The 17,207-nt window shown below is 40.5% G+C and overlaps 1 protein-coding gene across 7 annotated transcripts in view; it reads right to left on the bottom strand.

Moving 5' to 3' along the window:
- Nucleotides 1–17,207, bottom strand: part of CTBP2 (C-terminal binding protein 2) — a 230,659-nt gene that overhangs the window by 72,584 nt on the left and 140,868 nt on the right. For 5 of the 7 annotated variants that reach the window (XR_014712419.1, XM_084634127.1, XM_084634124.1 and 2 more), the window contains one exon: nucleotides 3,166–4,941. The exons of the other annotated variants lie outside the window; for them this stretch is intronic. Coding sequence is in view for 4 of the 5 variants with exons in the window: in XM_084634127.1 (XP_084490253.1) it covers nucleotides 3,166–4,941 (1,776 nt within the window). In the remaining variant the exon portion in view is untranslated. The remainder of the gene's footprint in view (nucleotides 1–3,165; nucleotides 4,942–17,207) is intronic. 7 annotated transcript variants of the gene reach the window in all.

Raw genomic sequence — 17,207 nt, 5'->3', positions numbered from 1 at the left:
ACTATACACTTTGTATTCTGTGTTGTAATTGAAATCAATATATTTGAAAATGTAGAAAACATTCAAAAATATTTTTAAAAATGGTATTCTATTATTGTTTAATAGCACGATTAATTTTTTAATCGCTTGACAGCCTTACAATATTCAGTATGTATGAAATCAGGACAATCACTGGTAAGATCTGTCTCTGCCCATAATGCTCTATGCCAGTGTCATCATGGCATAATTTAACGAACAGAACTGCAATTCTCTTAACCTGTCTTTATCCAGATGCTGATGCCCATTACCCCACTTTTGACTCTGCCTCCCATAAGGTCAGAATTCTGTTTCCCTCTCTCTGGATTACCCCCAACTTAACGACTAACTCACAATTTATGCAATTGTTAATAAAAGCACAGTTTATTTGTCAGAGTAGAAAATAAAGAGAAAAATCACAAATACGTGTTAGGCAGAATATAAGCAGAGCTGGGCTCCAAGCTGTTAAAGAGAATATTGGTTAGCAAAGACGAATCTCTAACGCTACAGAGAACTATTTGTCCAAGACAGCTACAGTCACCCTGTCTGGCTTTCCACATTCCAGGAAGGCCTCTAATTTAAGGCATTCTGTGCCCTAGATTGTCTCTTATGACCTTTTGGAAAATCAAATTTCTTCCTTCTCATGAAACCTCCATCCTCTCTGGTATCGAAGGAGTCCCACTATCCACTATGACAGCTTCCTACACCACTATATGGGAGCCTTATCCTTCATTCCAGCCTCAGCAGGTCTGGACAATACATGACATCTTCTTTGATTACTTCCTTCTAGACCCGTACATATAACCAGGAGTTTGAATGATTCTCCAATTGCATATTTGAGATGGGCCTTTGGTTCCTCACTTTTGCTCCCAGTCCTCATCACTGGAAATACTCATTTGGGCAGGGCAGCTGGACTCACTTGTTTTGAACTGTTCCAACTACAAAAAGACAAGGTATTCATAAATCAATTACATAAAGCTACAGAAATTTAATACAAAAATTATAAAAGAGGTATCCAGGCTCTTCCTCATCCATGAAAATGCTGGGAAATATGCTCATAGGACTATTTTGGAAGTTCACCTTCAACTCTGATTGCAGTAAACACCAAATGCTGCATAGAAATGGTGTTTTTCAAAGACTAATTCCTCAGCACAGTTAAGACATCTTGAAACTGTCACACCACGCATCTTACCTTGACTTCTAGTTTAAAATTACATTTTAAGGGGGGAAAAGCCCTTTCTTGTCCTATTTTAAAAAAAAATAAAATGCAAAATAAGTGAAGACAATTTTACAGGTCCTCCTTCAGCTAAACCTTTCAGCCACTTCAATGAGAAGATAATCTTTCTGTGATTATGACCAAACCCTCTCGTTGCTTAGCAACACATAATTAAGGAATATGTTTTCAGATCCGCTTTGCAAGCTGGCCATTATCTGATGAAATTACTGGAGCAACAAATGTCATCCTCATGCAAATGAGCTGGTTGTAGAGAAAGAATGTTTGACTTGTGAAGAAGAGGGCTCAGGATCTCAGAAACATTGTTAGTTTCTTCTTGTCATACATGCATTTTTTTTTAAAGGAAAAGAATAGTATAGATTTTTAAAGAACATAATTCACAATTTAAATATGAGGAATAATGGAAGGAATGTTAAATTTATCCTATGGGAAAAAAGTCATTCAAAATGTATACACCCCTTCAGTCCCTTGCAACAGTATTAATATGTACTTTCACTCCAATGTTAGCAAAGTAATCAGCTGGATCAGATACACTGCAATTAAATTAACATTTGTGTTCTCAGTATTATGTCAGTTTCATTTTTCAGGCTTTTGGAAACTGTTTATTCAAAAAGCCTGCCTGGATGCCCTTCCTTTGTGCCTGAATCATGTCAATACACATAATGTTGATGAATATTTAAATATGATATATATTTATAAATTACACAAATTAAATAAAATAGTCACAAACCAGGAGGAATCTACTTTCTAAATCTGTGACTGCAGCAAAGGGGGCGGGAGGTCTGAATTTTGACAACTTTTATCATTTTCACTTGCAAAATAGTTCTTTATTTAGATTCCCATGGAATGTCATCACTGGCTTGGCACAGTTTCTATGCCTATAAATGGTATACTTTTATTAAGGCATTTTGTGTGTGCGCTTGTACAGTACATTGTTCATGATTTGTTTGTATGGTGGTTCAGCTGTGCAGAGAAATAATTCCCTCCCATACAGTCACTATCACTGTGTACAAAAAGCATTTTAAAGGGCTTTTAACATTTATCAGAAAAGTCAAAGTAACAAATTAATGGGATCGTCTAAATTTCCTCTTACTGCAAAATGCATTTCCTATGGTAATTTTTGTTGGTCTTTGACTAGCAAGAGTCAACTTAAAACTGAAGTATTATGTCGGTTTGAACCATTTAGCCCTAAACCAGGAAGGGATTTGAACATTTCTGAAGACAAAAAAGAGGAGGAAAAAAAGGGCAACCACTCCTTTTTATCACTCTAGTGGTTAATCATTGACTTTAACATTAAGCGTAGACCTAGTTCCTTAATAGTTACAAAGCCACACTTATAAGTACTCCTAATAGGAAATCAAGAGTTTTATTTTAGGTGCCTGATAAAACAGTAAATTAATTTAAAAAAGACTATGGTAACTGCCAAAGGTAAGTCAATTCTAGAATTAACACCATTAGCTATTTGATAAATTTTGTCAAAGCAATGCTAACCATTTCCTCTGAGAAACATATTTGTGCCCGATAACAACTGTAAGAAGTAAATCTACAACTAACCCTGTAACCTAATTGCTCAGAAAATTCAGTATCTAATCTTCTGTTCCATACAAACAACAGGAACAGCAAGATTCATAGTAGAACAATTATCTGATATACCAGTCACTTTATCTAAAGTTAAGCTAATCAAATAAAATACTCTGAATTTAATCGCACTGTGAAAGGCAGCACTAGAAACTCTGAATAACTTGTGGCCCCAGGATAAACCTATTTGCCCCACTTTTTTGTGCATAGGGATGTATCTAATATTTTAGCCCTAAGTCTAACTGGATTTATTAGACTCAAATTTATCTTATGATAAACAAACACAGACATAACTCTCCTAGAGCACACTACTAATGAATACATTTTTAGAAAATTACTTGGTTCAGGTGATGCCATGGTTGAGACAATAACTGGTGGTCCAGTGCGTCTGGTGAGTTTCTGATAAGGAGAATGTTGCATGTGAAAACTTGGGCCAGCAAGCACCAGGGTGGAATCCATTTGGGCTCCTTGCTTTCGGAGAAGTTGAGGACTGCTGTGTGGGCTATGCACTGGGGACATTGATGTATTTCGGTCCCTCTTCAGCAGCTCCATGGGCACTGTGTAAGTGGTTGGATATGCTGTTTTGGGATTTGCATGTGGGTTAGTCTGTGCTGTAGTCCCTGGTAATCCAGTTGGAGTGGAATAGGCAGACACTGGACGAGTGTGCATGTTGCATGGTAAAGGAGCGTTGTAGCCAGAATTAGCTAGAAAATGAGCACCTTGATGAGCTGCTCCAGATGCAGAATAAGTTGCAGTTTCCAGAAGGTGCTGTGTCGGGGCACTGGATGGGCGACGATTTATTTCTCCTACTCTTGGTGATACTGGCTGTAGAGAAGGAGGAGGTGCTTGCTGCAAAGTTGTGCCATCTACACCGGGACCAGAGGCAGGGTGCATGCCATATGCATTCTGCAGCAGTTCACTTCGATGACTAAAGCTGTTAGATCTGGTCCTGGGACGGAGTGTGCTGTTCTTCCCATCATGCCTTTGTAGCTGCATCTCTGTTTTGTAGTTATGGGCAATGCGGGAAAGCACCCTTGCCTGTCCAAGATTTGGAGCTACAGATTTTATATCATTCTCTTCCATCATCGCGAGCAGGCTTGGAGAATCAAAGCCTTGCTGCAGCAAAGCATTGAATGTACTTTCAGACACGCCTTCTGAACGCAGAAGTGCTAGGAACTCCGGATCAAAGTTTCTTTTAATTTCTTGTCCTGCGAAAGCTGCGGGCACCTGAGAATGGGAAGGAGTCATGGCAGTTTCATAACTATCATAAGGAATCTTTGCATTGACATTTTCCCTGATGGGTCCATAACCACGATTTACAGCAACGGCAGATGGACCTATGCTCCCATCAACAACAGTAGCAGAATTCGGATCAACCACCAAGCACGTTGGAGTAGTTTGTCTAGCAGCTGCAGACTCTATAGGTCTCTCTGCTGTATCACTATAGACCTGCCTGTTGGGAAAAGATGGTGGTTCTGTTCCATATCTAGGGGTGGGCGGTTCAACACCATACCTTGCAGGAGAAGGATCTCGGTTTCGCATTCTCTGCCCCTCTTGGATCATTTTACTCATGGGATCCCTATACATACGGCTGGCTTCGTGTGGGGCAGGTGACCGTCCTTGTACCTGATCCCAAGCCAATCTGCTACCGGGAATCCCATAATTCGGTAATGATCTATTAATCATGCGGTCTCTATAGTAGTGTGGATCTTTAGGTGATCTAGCGGCTAAAGATGGGTCACTGTAATAATCCTGAGATGGCAAGGAACTTCGTCCAGACGTTGCAGCCTGTCTGTCGTAGTAAGTGAAGTCAGGAACAGAACCCTTCCGTAAGGGACCCTGGTTAAAAACTGGATCCTGATATGGGTACGGCTCTTGCTTCAATTCAGCGCCTCCTTGCAAGATGATATCATGCGGTCTATGGTTTGGCTGCTCATACCAACCTCCTTCTCCACCGTAAGTCAGCGAATTTCTTCTCCCTGTAGGTCTCTGATATTCAAATGCATTTTCATTCTCCCAGTTGCCTTCATACCATCCTGCAGCATCCCAGCTCTGAGAACGGCCGATATTTGTATGCTTACTTGGAATCGGCATTGGAATGAAACAATTGACTTCTGTTGAGATAAAGAAGAGAAGGAACCTCTCTTTTTAAATCTTCTATTACACACATCAAAAACAGATCGAGCTGTATCTGAGCTCTTCTGGGACTTCAGAAACAACCAAGTGGTGGTTTTATATTTCAAAGTATTGCCTGAATTATTAATTCTTCGAAACTTTAGTAGACAAAACACACAACACCCACTGTAACTCAGTCTCACTCCAAAACCGAAGAATGAAAGGTCTTTTCTGTATAGTTCAGTCACAGACAAGGGTTGCTGCATCTAATCCAGATGGTTTATCCCTTCCTGTTTGGGACAGTTTGCTCACATGGACAACTGGTCTAGCAGTGTGTGAGGATTATGAGCTAAATAAAACCTCTAAAGCCTTTGTTCCATGTGACATCACTTTAGCCCAATGAAACCTTCTGCGCCAGCGGATCCAGCAACCTCAATATAATTTCTCTTCTGAAAATTATTTTTACATTTATTTATATATACTTTCATATACATACATGTATATGTATAAAAATAAATAAATAAATAAATAAATAAATAAATAAAGCTTCAATGTCAACTCAATCTTAATCCATCCTGATGAAATGCTAATCCCCTGCACACAGCTAAAGACAAATGAAATGGAAGAAGGCAGACAAGCCTAAAAACAGGCCGATGCAAGATACTCAAGAATATAAGACACTGGCTAGAAATTTGTTAGGTATCAGTAGAACACTTTACAAATATTGTAATTTGCTTTGGAAATTTCGTTTTTTTGTTGCAGTTTCAAATTAGCTCCAAAAGGATTCTTTACATTATCATCACAATACTCAAATCCTTTCATCATCCCAGGAAAGAAAACTGCGGAGGTGTAATCTGGAATTTATAATTTGAAGACCCTAGAAGAGGTCACAGTAAAGGAAGGGAGGATCAAAGGATCTTAAACCTGGTATTACAAAGCAAAAAAAGAGAGTAGTAGACTTTTGTCTATTATCTCCCAGTTTCCTTTAAATATGTTTATGAGATGGAAAAACACTCAGACATCAGACAAAACTCAATTTTTGTATCTTGCAGCATTTCAATAGTCATATGGTTTAGGCTTTTTAAGCTGAAAGTAGGCAAAGGGATTTAGATGGAATCACACCAAAGAAAATTGTTATTTAGAAACATACTAAAATTTTCCATACAAGGTTACCATTTTTGGGAGAGATATTAGAATAATTCTCTAAAAAAGTAGATCAACTGTCACATGCTGCAAATGCTGAAACAGTCGTTGTTTTTGCAAGAGTAGAGCAAATATTATATTTTGTTTACCAACCATCATGTACACTGCAATACTTCTGTTTAAAAAAATGGAAATGGAAATGAATCTGTTTCTTTCTCTGCTACAGTAAAAATGTCTGCACCACAAATATGCAAATTTCAGGTCTGAATTACTAAAAGGAGTAATAGTCACCTTTTTAGGGGGACGGGGGGGAACAGCTTGTGCATTTTTATGGCTAATCCACAATAAATGTTTGGTGCACTAGCCATCACATGATGAAGTATTGTACTATTATGATAGCTAAGTCACTAATACAGTCTAATGCTTATACTTGCTTATCATACTAATACCTCTGGGCTATATTTCTGACCCAGATACTGACAGGATCTCTTAGTAATCCCTACATTTCTTTACTGCAGTAAATAGTACAAAATCCTCTTCAAACAGCCTCCCCCACAAAGAATTCAAGTCTTTAAAAATATTCTGGATATTTTATAGACATACAAAAAAACTGCCCCCACAAGATTATTTATTCATTTTTGGACAATATCTGATTAACATCATATTGAATTAACTAACAGAATTAAGGCACACTGGAAAATTTCTTCCTGTGTGAGTCAAAATGGAAACACAAGTTTGTAGCTGATGAATAACGGAGAACATCTTGGCCTACAAAAATATTTAATTACAACCTTTTTCTTAAAAGGGTAAAATATATTCCAAACTAGATACATTAAAATCCAAGTTGTTTGGTTATTTTTAATACTGTTAGTTTTTCTGTTACCAAAGTTCTGAAGCAGAAGAAGAGAACTAGTGAAAATTATATAATTTTATACAATAAAATAGTATTGATATTCTACAGTTCAAGAGTATCTTTCAGCCAGTGATTTAAAAGGAAATCATTAATGAATTTAGTCACAACACCAAGATTGGTGGTATTATCCTCAACACACAGCTGAGAAAACTAAGTCACAGAGACATTAAGGCCCACATTTTCTAGTATTCATTAATTTTAGGTGCCTCATTTTCAGAGGTGCTGAGAAAGACAATGGCAGTTGAAATCAATGGGGACCTCGGGCTGCTCGGAACCTCTTAAAATGTCCGCCAGGCTCTAGGGTCTCAAGTTGGGCACCCAAAATATTAGATACTTGCAAATGTTTAGAGACTTGCTCAAGTTCACACACAAACTGAAGGAGAACCCCAGAAGAAAACCTAGCTCTCATGACTCCCTGTCCCATGTCCTAGCAAGAAGACCATATTTCCCCATTCCTGAAAGATCATTGCTTGCTAACAGCATCAGTCTAGACTCTAAAAATGCTCATCCAGCAACTGCATCTATTCCTCTCTTTAGATAAAGAAATGCTGTGAAAGTAAAAAACGTGGTGGAGTGCTCAGTAACAATGTCTGTGCTCCTGCTTTATAGGAGCCAGCAAACTAACATTTTAGGCTCTGATCCTGGCAACACTTCCGCATATGGTTGAATTTAAACACATGAACAGTCCAGAGGTGGTGAGATATAGCTCCACGTGGTGCCTTAGCACCAGCAATATTCAGAGCCCAGGGGCCCAGCTCCACCAATATTTGGGGCTGGGTGTCCTCCTCAACTCCACCTGCCACCCCCCCCCGCGCCTCCCCTGAGTGTCCCCCGGCTCACTGCTGCCAGCAGGGAAAGGGCTAAGAGGAGTCCTCCTCTCTGGCCCCTGTCCCAGAGCAGGCTGCCTGCACCCCAAACTCATCCCCAGCCCTGCCCTACCCCAGAGCCCACACCCCCAGCCAGAGCTTTCACCCCCCCACCACACCCTCAACCCTCTACCCTAGCCCTGAGCCCCTCCAACACCACAAACCCCTCATCTCCAGCCCCAGAGCCCTCATTCCCCTGCACTCCAACCCTCTGCCCCAGCCCTGAGCCTCTCTAACCCCCCAAACCCTCTAGCCCCAGACAGAGCCCTCACCTCCACACTCCTACTCTCACCCTGTGCCCCTCCCACATCCCAAACCCCTCATTCCCAGCCCCAGACACAGCCCTCACCCCCTACATCCCTACTCTTGCCCTGAGCCCCTCCCATACCCCAAACCCCTCATCTGCAGCCACACCCCACAGCCCTCACTCCTGCACCCCCTCCCATCCCCAAACTCCCTCTCAGAGCCAATCTCCTGCCCCAGCCTAGGGCCTGCACTCCAGACCTCCTCCCCCACCCAAACTCCCTCCCAGAGCCTTGGGCAGGTGTGGGGCGGAGTCTGGGGGGGCGGAGTTTGCGCAGGGGTGGGTTCTGGGCACCACCAAAATTTCTACAAACCTATCACCCCTGGAACAGTCCCATTGACTTCAATGGATCTCCACAAGTGCTTAAAGTTAAGCACGTGTGTGTGTACAGGATCGGGGCTTTAGTGAAATGTCAGACACTTTTCCACAACACTAAGTTAAAGAAATTCTTGTGTCCTCACTGGAGAGTGTATTTCTAATATATTGACTTTAACAGCTGCTGGGCAGGAATTCCAGTCTAGTTTCAGTCTAAACTATCATCTCCCTGAAAACCCACTGCTTAGCCCGGCCATGTCTGCTCTGCCCTCCCTCTAACCTCTCTGTTAAGGTGGACACAGACTATTTGCTCAATGAACACAAATGAGAGCACAGACGTGACCATGACAGCCAGCATGAAATATGATGGGGGGAACCAAAAAAGTTAAATTCCCACTGCACCAGAAAATGAGTAAGAAATATTTTAAATGAAACACAGACAGGGGCAGAGAGCTCTTTTGTTTTTCTTTTTGCAGTCTTAAAAACAGCTCCTATGCAAATACCAGTATTTCTGTAGCTGTTTATAAAATAAGATCCCTGCATCAGTCACCAACAGAGGACTTTATGGAGCAACCTACTGATCCAACATAACTAATCTGATATAACAAGAGTACCTGGGAAAGGAACAATTCACAAATATTGACATTCCTAATCCAAGGGTGTGACTGAGGAATGTATTTTACATGCAGTCCATGTTATTGTACCTTATCTTTGAATTTTACAGATATATTGGGAATATTGCAACACGGAACAAAAGCAAAATAATTACCAGGATATGAAATGCTTTTGCCTTTGTGAACCTGTGAAAAAATGCACAATTAGAGTTTAATACAATGGACTTCAAGTCAACAGTGACGTAATCGGCATATGCTCTGCTATGATACAGCAACTGCAAAAATAGACTTGTTTTTTTAAAAAATGTGATGGGTGACTCTGTCATCTAAAATCTCGTCATCTAAAACTGAAGGGGTGAAGATCAAATTTGTGTAAGTCAATGGGGTCTGATACTGGTAAATGTCTAGCTCTACACAGTGCTAGAAAATTCAGTTTTGTATCTGGGAGAGAAGAAAGCATGGATTATATGATCTTACTTACTTTAGAAAACAGACTATTAAATCTGCAAATGCTAGAGAGGCTACTCTCGCCTCAATGTGCATGTAGAATTCCTATCAATCATGGGCAGTGGGTGGAGTCCCCTTTTGGGGAGGTTAGCCCCTGGCTCCGTCCCTTCCGCCTGTGCTCTCCCCATGTCCAGAGCCCCGAGACCCTCTCCCCCACAATGGCTGGAGCCACAAGTCCTTCCCCTCTCCCCCCGCAACAGGAGTCCCAGGCTGGCTGAAGCCCTGAGCACTCCCTGCCTCGGCTGGAGTGCCCCCCCTCCCACCTTGGCTGGAGGAGCCTCAAGGAGCCCCGGGTTGGCTGAAGCCACTCCACATCCCCTACCTGGACCCAACCCGCGCAGGGGGAAAGCGTCAGTATGTGCCTCCTCAGCCACCCCAGAACCTGCATGGGGCATAATAAAACAAAAACTTTACCGCCAAACCCCGTGGGTGGGGGGGGGGGGTGACTGGCAGGGCTGGGGGAGGCAGAGCTTCCCTTGGCCTATTATACCCGCCACCCATGCTATCAGTGTAAGTGGAAAGCCCCTTCAGAAGGAATGTGCTTAGTGCTTAGGGCAGGGATTACCCATCAGGACTCCTGGGTTCTATTCCTGGCTCTGCCACTGACTCACTGTGACACCTTGGTTAAGTTCCTTAACTTCTCTGATCTCAGATTGCCCATTTATAAAGTGGGTATCATAATACGTACCTACTTCACTGTGATGTGGTGAAGATATTAATTCATTAGTGTTCTTAACATGCTTTAAGTTCCCTGAATAAAATGCACCAAAAAGGTGCAGAGTAAGAGTAATCTTATAGCTCTCTGAATGTCTGCCCTTCTACTGAAAATGCATCATTGTGCATGATGACTGCTGAAGCTTAGGTAGCTCTTTATTACTTCCTCTCTTTGGCTTGCATCTCCTCAAGAGGCATTGCTGAGGTGGAGTTAAACCTTTTCTGGGATATAGTGGTTAAAGAAGGGGGAAAGGAATGACATGCGCTGTAAATGCCACATAAAGAACTTAGTTTAAATAAAAATCTAGGGGGGTGGGCGTGATAAACCCTAGGAAGTCATTGTATTTGCTGAAATTTGGCTTTGCAAAAAGCTCTCACCCAGTGGCAATAAGCACACAGCATAGATAGGCTTTATAGCAGCTTCTCTCTAAATTAGATAAGTACAAAGAGAAAATTTGCAGGATTGCACAGGAATCATTTTCAAAAATCAAAGGAATACGAACAGCATCTGAAAGCATTCAACTCTTGGAGTTGTGCCACGTGCTTTTACGAATTTCCAAACCAAAAGCATGGATGCTTAAAAACTTCAACAAAACACTCCAAAGAAAACCCAAATACCAAGTTGGTCCATTACAACAAAAACTCTTTTAAGATTAGCTGAACACTAAGCAGTCGCAGTCCCATGTAACTCTAGATTCTGGCCACTTTAAAAGCCAAAAACAAAAGCGTATGTATATTTGCAACTCAACCTCCCTGAAAATGGGATATAAATTTATTGAAAACACTAGATCACATATTCCCATGGCTTGTGCACTGAAAACTGTAAGAACTCTCTTTAAAAAAAACCTGCTTCTAAATGCTACAGACAAGCTAAAACCTCCAACTTAGTTATGCTGCCATTCCAATTTACTATACAAAAATGGCCCCATGCACATGAAAAGCATATTCCAAAAAAAGAAAAAGGAATGTGTGGTCTGAACATACGTAGGAGAAACCGAAGCAAAGCCAAAGAACCCACACATGCCAAAAAACAAAGGCAGTTACTGCAGAAAACTGGTTCTAAGTGACTAATGCCACTCTGAGCAACAATAATTTGCTAATAGCCAGAAAAACCCAGATATCTTTGTGGCAATACTCAAAGATAGCAGTGGATTTCTAAAGCATATCAGATCCACCTGCAATGGTGTGCATCTGCATTACCTGCATCTGTGGTTGCAAAGTGTTTGGAAGGGCTCTCTGCACATTATTTGTCTCATCCCATTATAGCAGACTCTATCTGCAGATCACTTTTAAAAAAAAATCATGCTATTTACTTTTTTTATACCGTGGAACCCACAAAGACATACAGCTAACAAATTTAAGTAACTCACAACCTTATTATTGTAATCCTTGATAGGGTTGCCAATTTTGGTTGGATGTATTCCTGGAGGTTTCATCACATGACAAAATCTTTAATTAAAGATTAATCTTTGATTCCTGGAAACTCCAGGGCAATCCTGGGGGATTGGCAACCCTAACCTGACTTCTTGCCACTCAACTTCCTTCCTTTATTTTTGTTTGGTGTGATTATATCTTCAATTAGCCAATAAGCACTCTATGGCAGGCTGCATATCTATGATTTTTCAGTACACAGGACACTAGAGATGCTGAATAAAGAAACGACAATCTCTCTAATGGGTGTTTCTAGACACACTCACTGCACCTATTTCAACCTTCTATTATTTTATAGGGTTGAGTACCATGAAAAGCATTAACTTACGCAGCTCAATTCTGTAGTAAATATATGCGGATCATAGAAACTTCCAAAGCTTTGTATTACAAATGGGAACCTATGGCTCCTGGTCACTCAACCTGGCTTTCAGGGTAAATATCTCTGCCAAAAGCCATAACAGCAGTATGTATGTACTGAACTGCTGTAGTGCAAAGATAGAGTAGCGTTCTCACTATTCAAGAGGGGCCTATAGAAACTGGTTCTGAATATCTCTGTTGGGAATATTTGGAAGATTCCTAGAATACAGGACTACTCTAGATATCCTAAAATGCAGGATGGCTTTTCCTAAGATGTAAAGTATGGAACAAACACGATCATCAGCTAGGGAAGAGATTTAAACAGGCCACAGACTTTGCAAGAAGCAGCAATCCACCAGGGGAATAAAGCCCCCTGGTGACTGGGAGTCCCACCAGAAAAACCAGTATATATAGTCTCTTTGGAAGAGAGCCTCACTTTGCCTGCACTTCATTCATGCATATACACAAGAATTACTCCAGTAGCGGGCTACCGTAACTTCCTAGGAAGATGCTCAATGCAGTACTTCATGGAACTGGAAAAATCCATCTAAAGCTGCCTTTGAATAACAAGTTCTAGGATTAAAGCCTCCAAGTTTTATGCCAAATTTAGAAAATGGGGAATTAAAAATCACCAAGTGCAGCAGAGACCCATTATCTATGACGCAGGTTTCGATCTAGCATGGGCTTGTAAGATCTAGCAAAGAATGAGGATTTACTCTTGTGGATAAAGATGGAATTCCGATTAACAGGAACGTGAGAATCTAGAATGCACTCAGAGACATAAAAACTAAAAACCTCGCTGCAAACACCATCTTGAAATCTTGGAATGAGATTTACAACCAGACTTCAACCAGGCAAAACTTTTGCATTCAAATATTTAGAATATCACTTATAACACAATTAACAGGAAAAATATTGTGCAATTCTTGCACCAGCAAAGGGTTAACTTTTTTTTTTTTTTTTACTCCTACATCAAAAACGCATATACTTTCAGGAACTACAAAAAAAAAATCAATCAGTCTGGATGCTGAATAGTGATCTAAAAACTGGCATGCATGGTTCATTGAGCATGTCCCTCAAATACTCACAAAGATCTAATCTAGGGAATGTTTTTTTAAAAATCCTTTAGAAATCACATCAAGCATCCAAAATTGGGTATTGGACCTTGAGGTCAAAATTCATCATGATATTAAAAGAATTTGGGAGTAAGATTTAAATATCATCTGTAACGAAAAGGCCTGGAATTATATCTGTCCGACAAACTAGAATATTAAATGAATATGTTTTAGAATTCTGACCTCTGCCAGGCATGCCTGGGCCTCCATATAAATAATAAATAAATAATAATGATGATGATGGAAGTATTACTGGATTCCTGACAAGATTAAAAGGTGGAATCTCAGGAGACTCTTTTTTTATGGTGATACTCAAGAACCACAGGACACACTTCCCAAGTTTTGGAACACTTTACAAAGTAAAAGAATATTTGGACAAATATTCTTTCAAATATAAATTATTTATTAATAGATGTTTTAGATCAGTGGGTCTCAAACTTCATTGCACCGTGACCCCCTTCTGACAACAAAAATTACTACACCACCCCAGGAGGGGGGACTGAAGCCCAAGCCCCGCTGCCAGGGGGAAGAGTGGGCAAAGCTGCCCCAAGACTTCTGGCCTAGGTGGGGGGGGCTCGAGCTTCGGTTTCAGCCCTGGGCCGCAGCAAGTGTAACACCAGCTTTGGTGACCCCATTAAAATGGTGTTGCAACCCACTTTGGAGTCCCGACCCACAGTTTGAGAACCTGTGTTTTAGATTAATAGATTTTAACGTCAGAAGGTACTGTTAGAGCATCGAGTCTGAGATTAAGAAAGATATCCATATTACAATATCCTTTTGCCTCCTGGAAAACAGATACATGCTTCTTGGACTTCCAAAGGGAGCAACAGGAGTGTAACGTGACCAGATTCTCAAAATAAAACAACAGGACACATGTCACTCAGGGTCATGAAAGAGGATGAAGGCGTGACAGCTTAAGACATGGGCAGGATCAGGCCCTGTGGAGAGCAACAGGAAGAAAACTGAGGGCAGAAGAGAGAGGGGAAGTTACACTGAGTCTCTGCCACCCCATGCATGAGAAAAATAAATCTACTGACTATTTGTTCTTCTCAGAGGAATGAATCCCTTTCAACAAAAGAGGCTCCTTAAACTACATCTCATAGCAATCATTGCACTTGTGGCTAAAGGTGCATTTGGTGATGGAATGTCCACGTTTAGTTTCATCTTATCACTTCTCTGCTCTCCTCCTTCCCAGCAGAGACTAGTGAGAATGGCTTCCCAGAGCTGTCAGCAGCGCCTCCTGCTGGAGAAGTGAAAGTGTACTGCTGCGCATAAAAAGGACACTTTGGAGTCCTGTTTTAAAGACTATAAATCTTTGGGAGAGACCACTGGGGAAAAAAAAACCCCACGATATCTGGTCAATTAATAAAAGTGTTTCAAGAAATGTAGTTGCCAAGGAGGAATTACTAAGATACTGGAAACAGGTTTCAGAGGGGGTAGCCGTGTTAGTCTGTAACAGCAAAAATAACGAGGAGTCCTTGTGGCACCTTAGAGACTAACACATTTATTTGGGCATAAGCTTTCATGGGCTAAAACCCACTTCATCAGATGAATGGAGTGAAAAATACAGTAAGCAATATATATATTTTACAGTATATTTTACATTACAACACATGTGCTGTAATATAGATACACTGCTTACGATATTTTTCACTCCAAGCATCTGATGAAGTGGGTTTTAGCTCACGAAAGATTATGCCCAAATAAATTTGTTAGTCTCTAAGGTGCCACAAGGACTCCTCTTTTTTTTTTTTTTTAAGATACTGGAAAGACATCTCCATCTGCACTGCTGGAATGGACACTGGCCTTGTCAGAAGCTGCTTCTAGTGAGAAAACTGCCATCCACTGAATGAAACCAATGTTTTCATACTATATGGGATACTTCTTTAAACTTCTTGGAGTTAACTTTAACACAGGGGACCAAATTCATCCATAGCATAACTCTACTGAAGTCAACAGCTACAACAATGAAAATTTTGGCCTTGTGTACACATACATCAGGCAGGTTTTGGCATGTTAGCTGCAGATAGTTTTCTTTTTAAACTAAGAACAGGATATATTGGAGACTTTAAATAAATTCATTAAATTAATATTGTTAACCTAACAGTCTATACTGAAGTGTCAGTGGGAAACTAACAAGCAACCCCACTCAAGCGTAATGTAACAAGAGTTCATACTCAGTGCTAGAAACTACTGTTGTAGCAATTACATACATTACCTGTGTTCATGGGTACTGAAAAGTATACTTGTAAAAGAAAGCTATATAATGTGTTTCCCTGCAACTTTATTCTAGTGAGACCAGAGATCCAACTTCTTTCAAAATAGCTTGTAATAGGTACATTTTGTAGAGATGGGCTCAAGCCTGAAACTCTGGATCCAGATTCAAACTTCTCCAAAATTCAGGGTGATCACATTCAAGGCGTTAGTGATGAATAAGGATATATATTGTTCAAATCGGTCATTGAGAACAGATCATTTTCAAGCACATATGCCTATGGCTGTCAGGAAGCTGAAAAATTAACACTGTACATCTCAGATGAGTTCACTTATTGATAGTTGATAGAACAGGTTGCTGACTATACTACAGGTTGCATATTCTGAAGTACAAAGGGGGGAAAATATCACAGTTGCTATGTTTTTATTAATGTATAAATTGAATAAATGGAAACACTATCAAGGCTGAAAATTAAGCCTATGGTGTAGAAGTAGTTCACAAATAACAACAAGGCTAAACTGCAGATTAGACAAGTATAAAGCTACAACAGGTGTGGGTTAAAAAGTAAAGACAGAAGACAGAGATCTTTATTTTGAGTTATGGACAGCTAACAAAACACCGTGGGAAAAGATGTTCTACTTTAAATAGTAGGTTGAGTTGGATATCCAATACAAAAAAAGCTTCACATGGAATTCATGCAAATTGTACCAGTATTCCTATCTATACGGTTAGAGCTCAGTTAATTTGTCTTACACTTTACCAAAGAACACCAACAAGCTGTTTTTTTTTTTAATTTGTACAGCTTGTTTCATGTGTAACTCTCATTCTAAATCCTGTCATGGAGTTTTCCCCCATGCCACAGTTTTGGTGATGTAACACAAGTGATCAAATGTGCATAAAATACACATATAGGCTTGAACAAAAACCAACACCACCACATTCCTTAATGCTGTAAAAATGACTGCACATCTGTCTCATCTGGAACATGCACAATAGCTTATTCACAAGCCAAGAAATGTTCATTTATACCTATGGGGAAAGTCTGAATCAACATGGTGAGAGGACTTAGCTTGACCTACATTTATGAACCCACTGTGGTTGCCTGAACTTTGTTCATCCATGTAAACTCCCTGCATAGGATTTATGTCAACTTTTTTTGTTGTATCTGAAGACCCACAAACTTCATTAGACCCTACATACACTAACTAATGTCCATGATGCCTTTTCACCACACAGATATTTCACAGCACTACCGGAATCTGGTGGCTGAACTTTGTGACTTTGTCCTCACCCATAATTATTTCACATTTGAGGACAATGTATACCTTCAAATCAGCGGAACTGTTATGGGTACCCGCATGGCCCCACACTATGCCAACATTTTTATGGCTGACTTAGAACAAAGCTTCCTCAGCTCTCGTCCCCTAACACCCCTACTCTACTTGCGCTACATTGATGACATCTTCATCATCTGGACCCACGGAAAAGAAGCCCTTGAGGAATTCCACCATGATTTCAACAATTTCCAACCCACCATCAACCTCAGCCTGGACTAGGCCACACAAGAGATCCACTTCCTGGAGACTACGGTGCTAATAAGCGATGGTCACATAAACACCACCCTATACCGGAAACTTACTGACTGCTATACTTACCTATATGCCTCCTGCTTCCATCCAGATCACACCACATGATCCATTGTCTTCAGCCAACCTCTATGATACAACCACCTTTGCTCCAACCCCTCAGACAGAGACAAACACCTATAAGT

The sequence above is a fragment of the Lepidochelys olivacea genome, assembly GCF_965140295.1.
Source record: "Lepidochelys olivacea isolate rLepOli2 genome assembly, chromosome: 7".
NCBI lineage: Eukaryota > Metazoa > Chordata > Testudines > Cheloniidae > Lepidochelys > Lepidochelys olivacea.
The sequence above is the reverse complement of the archived record's forward strand: the minus strand, read 5'-3'. Positions and strand labels throughout refer to the sequence as shown.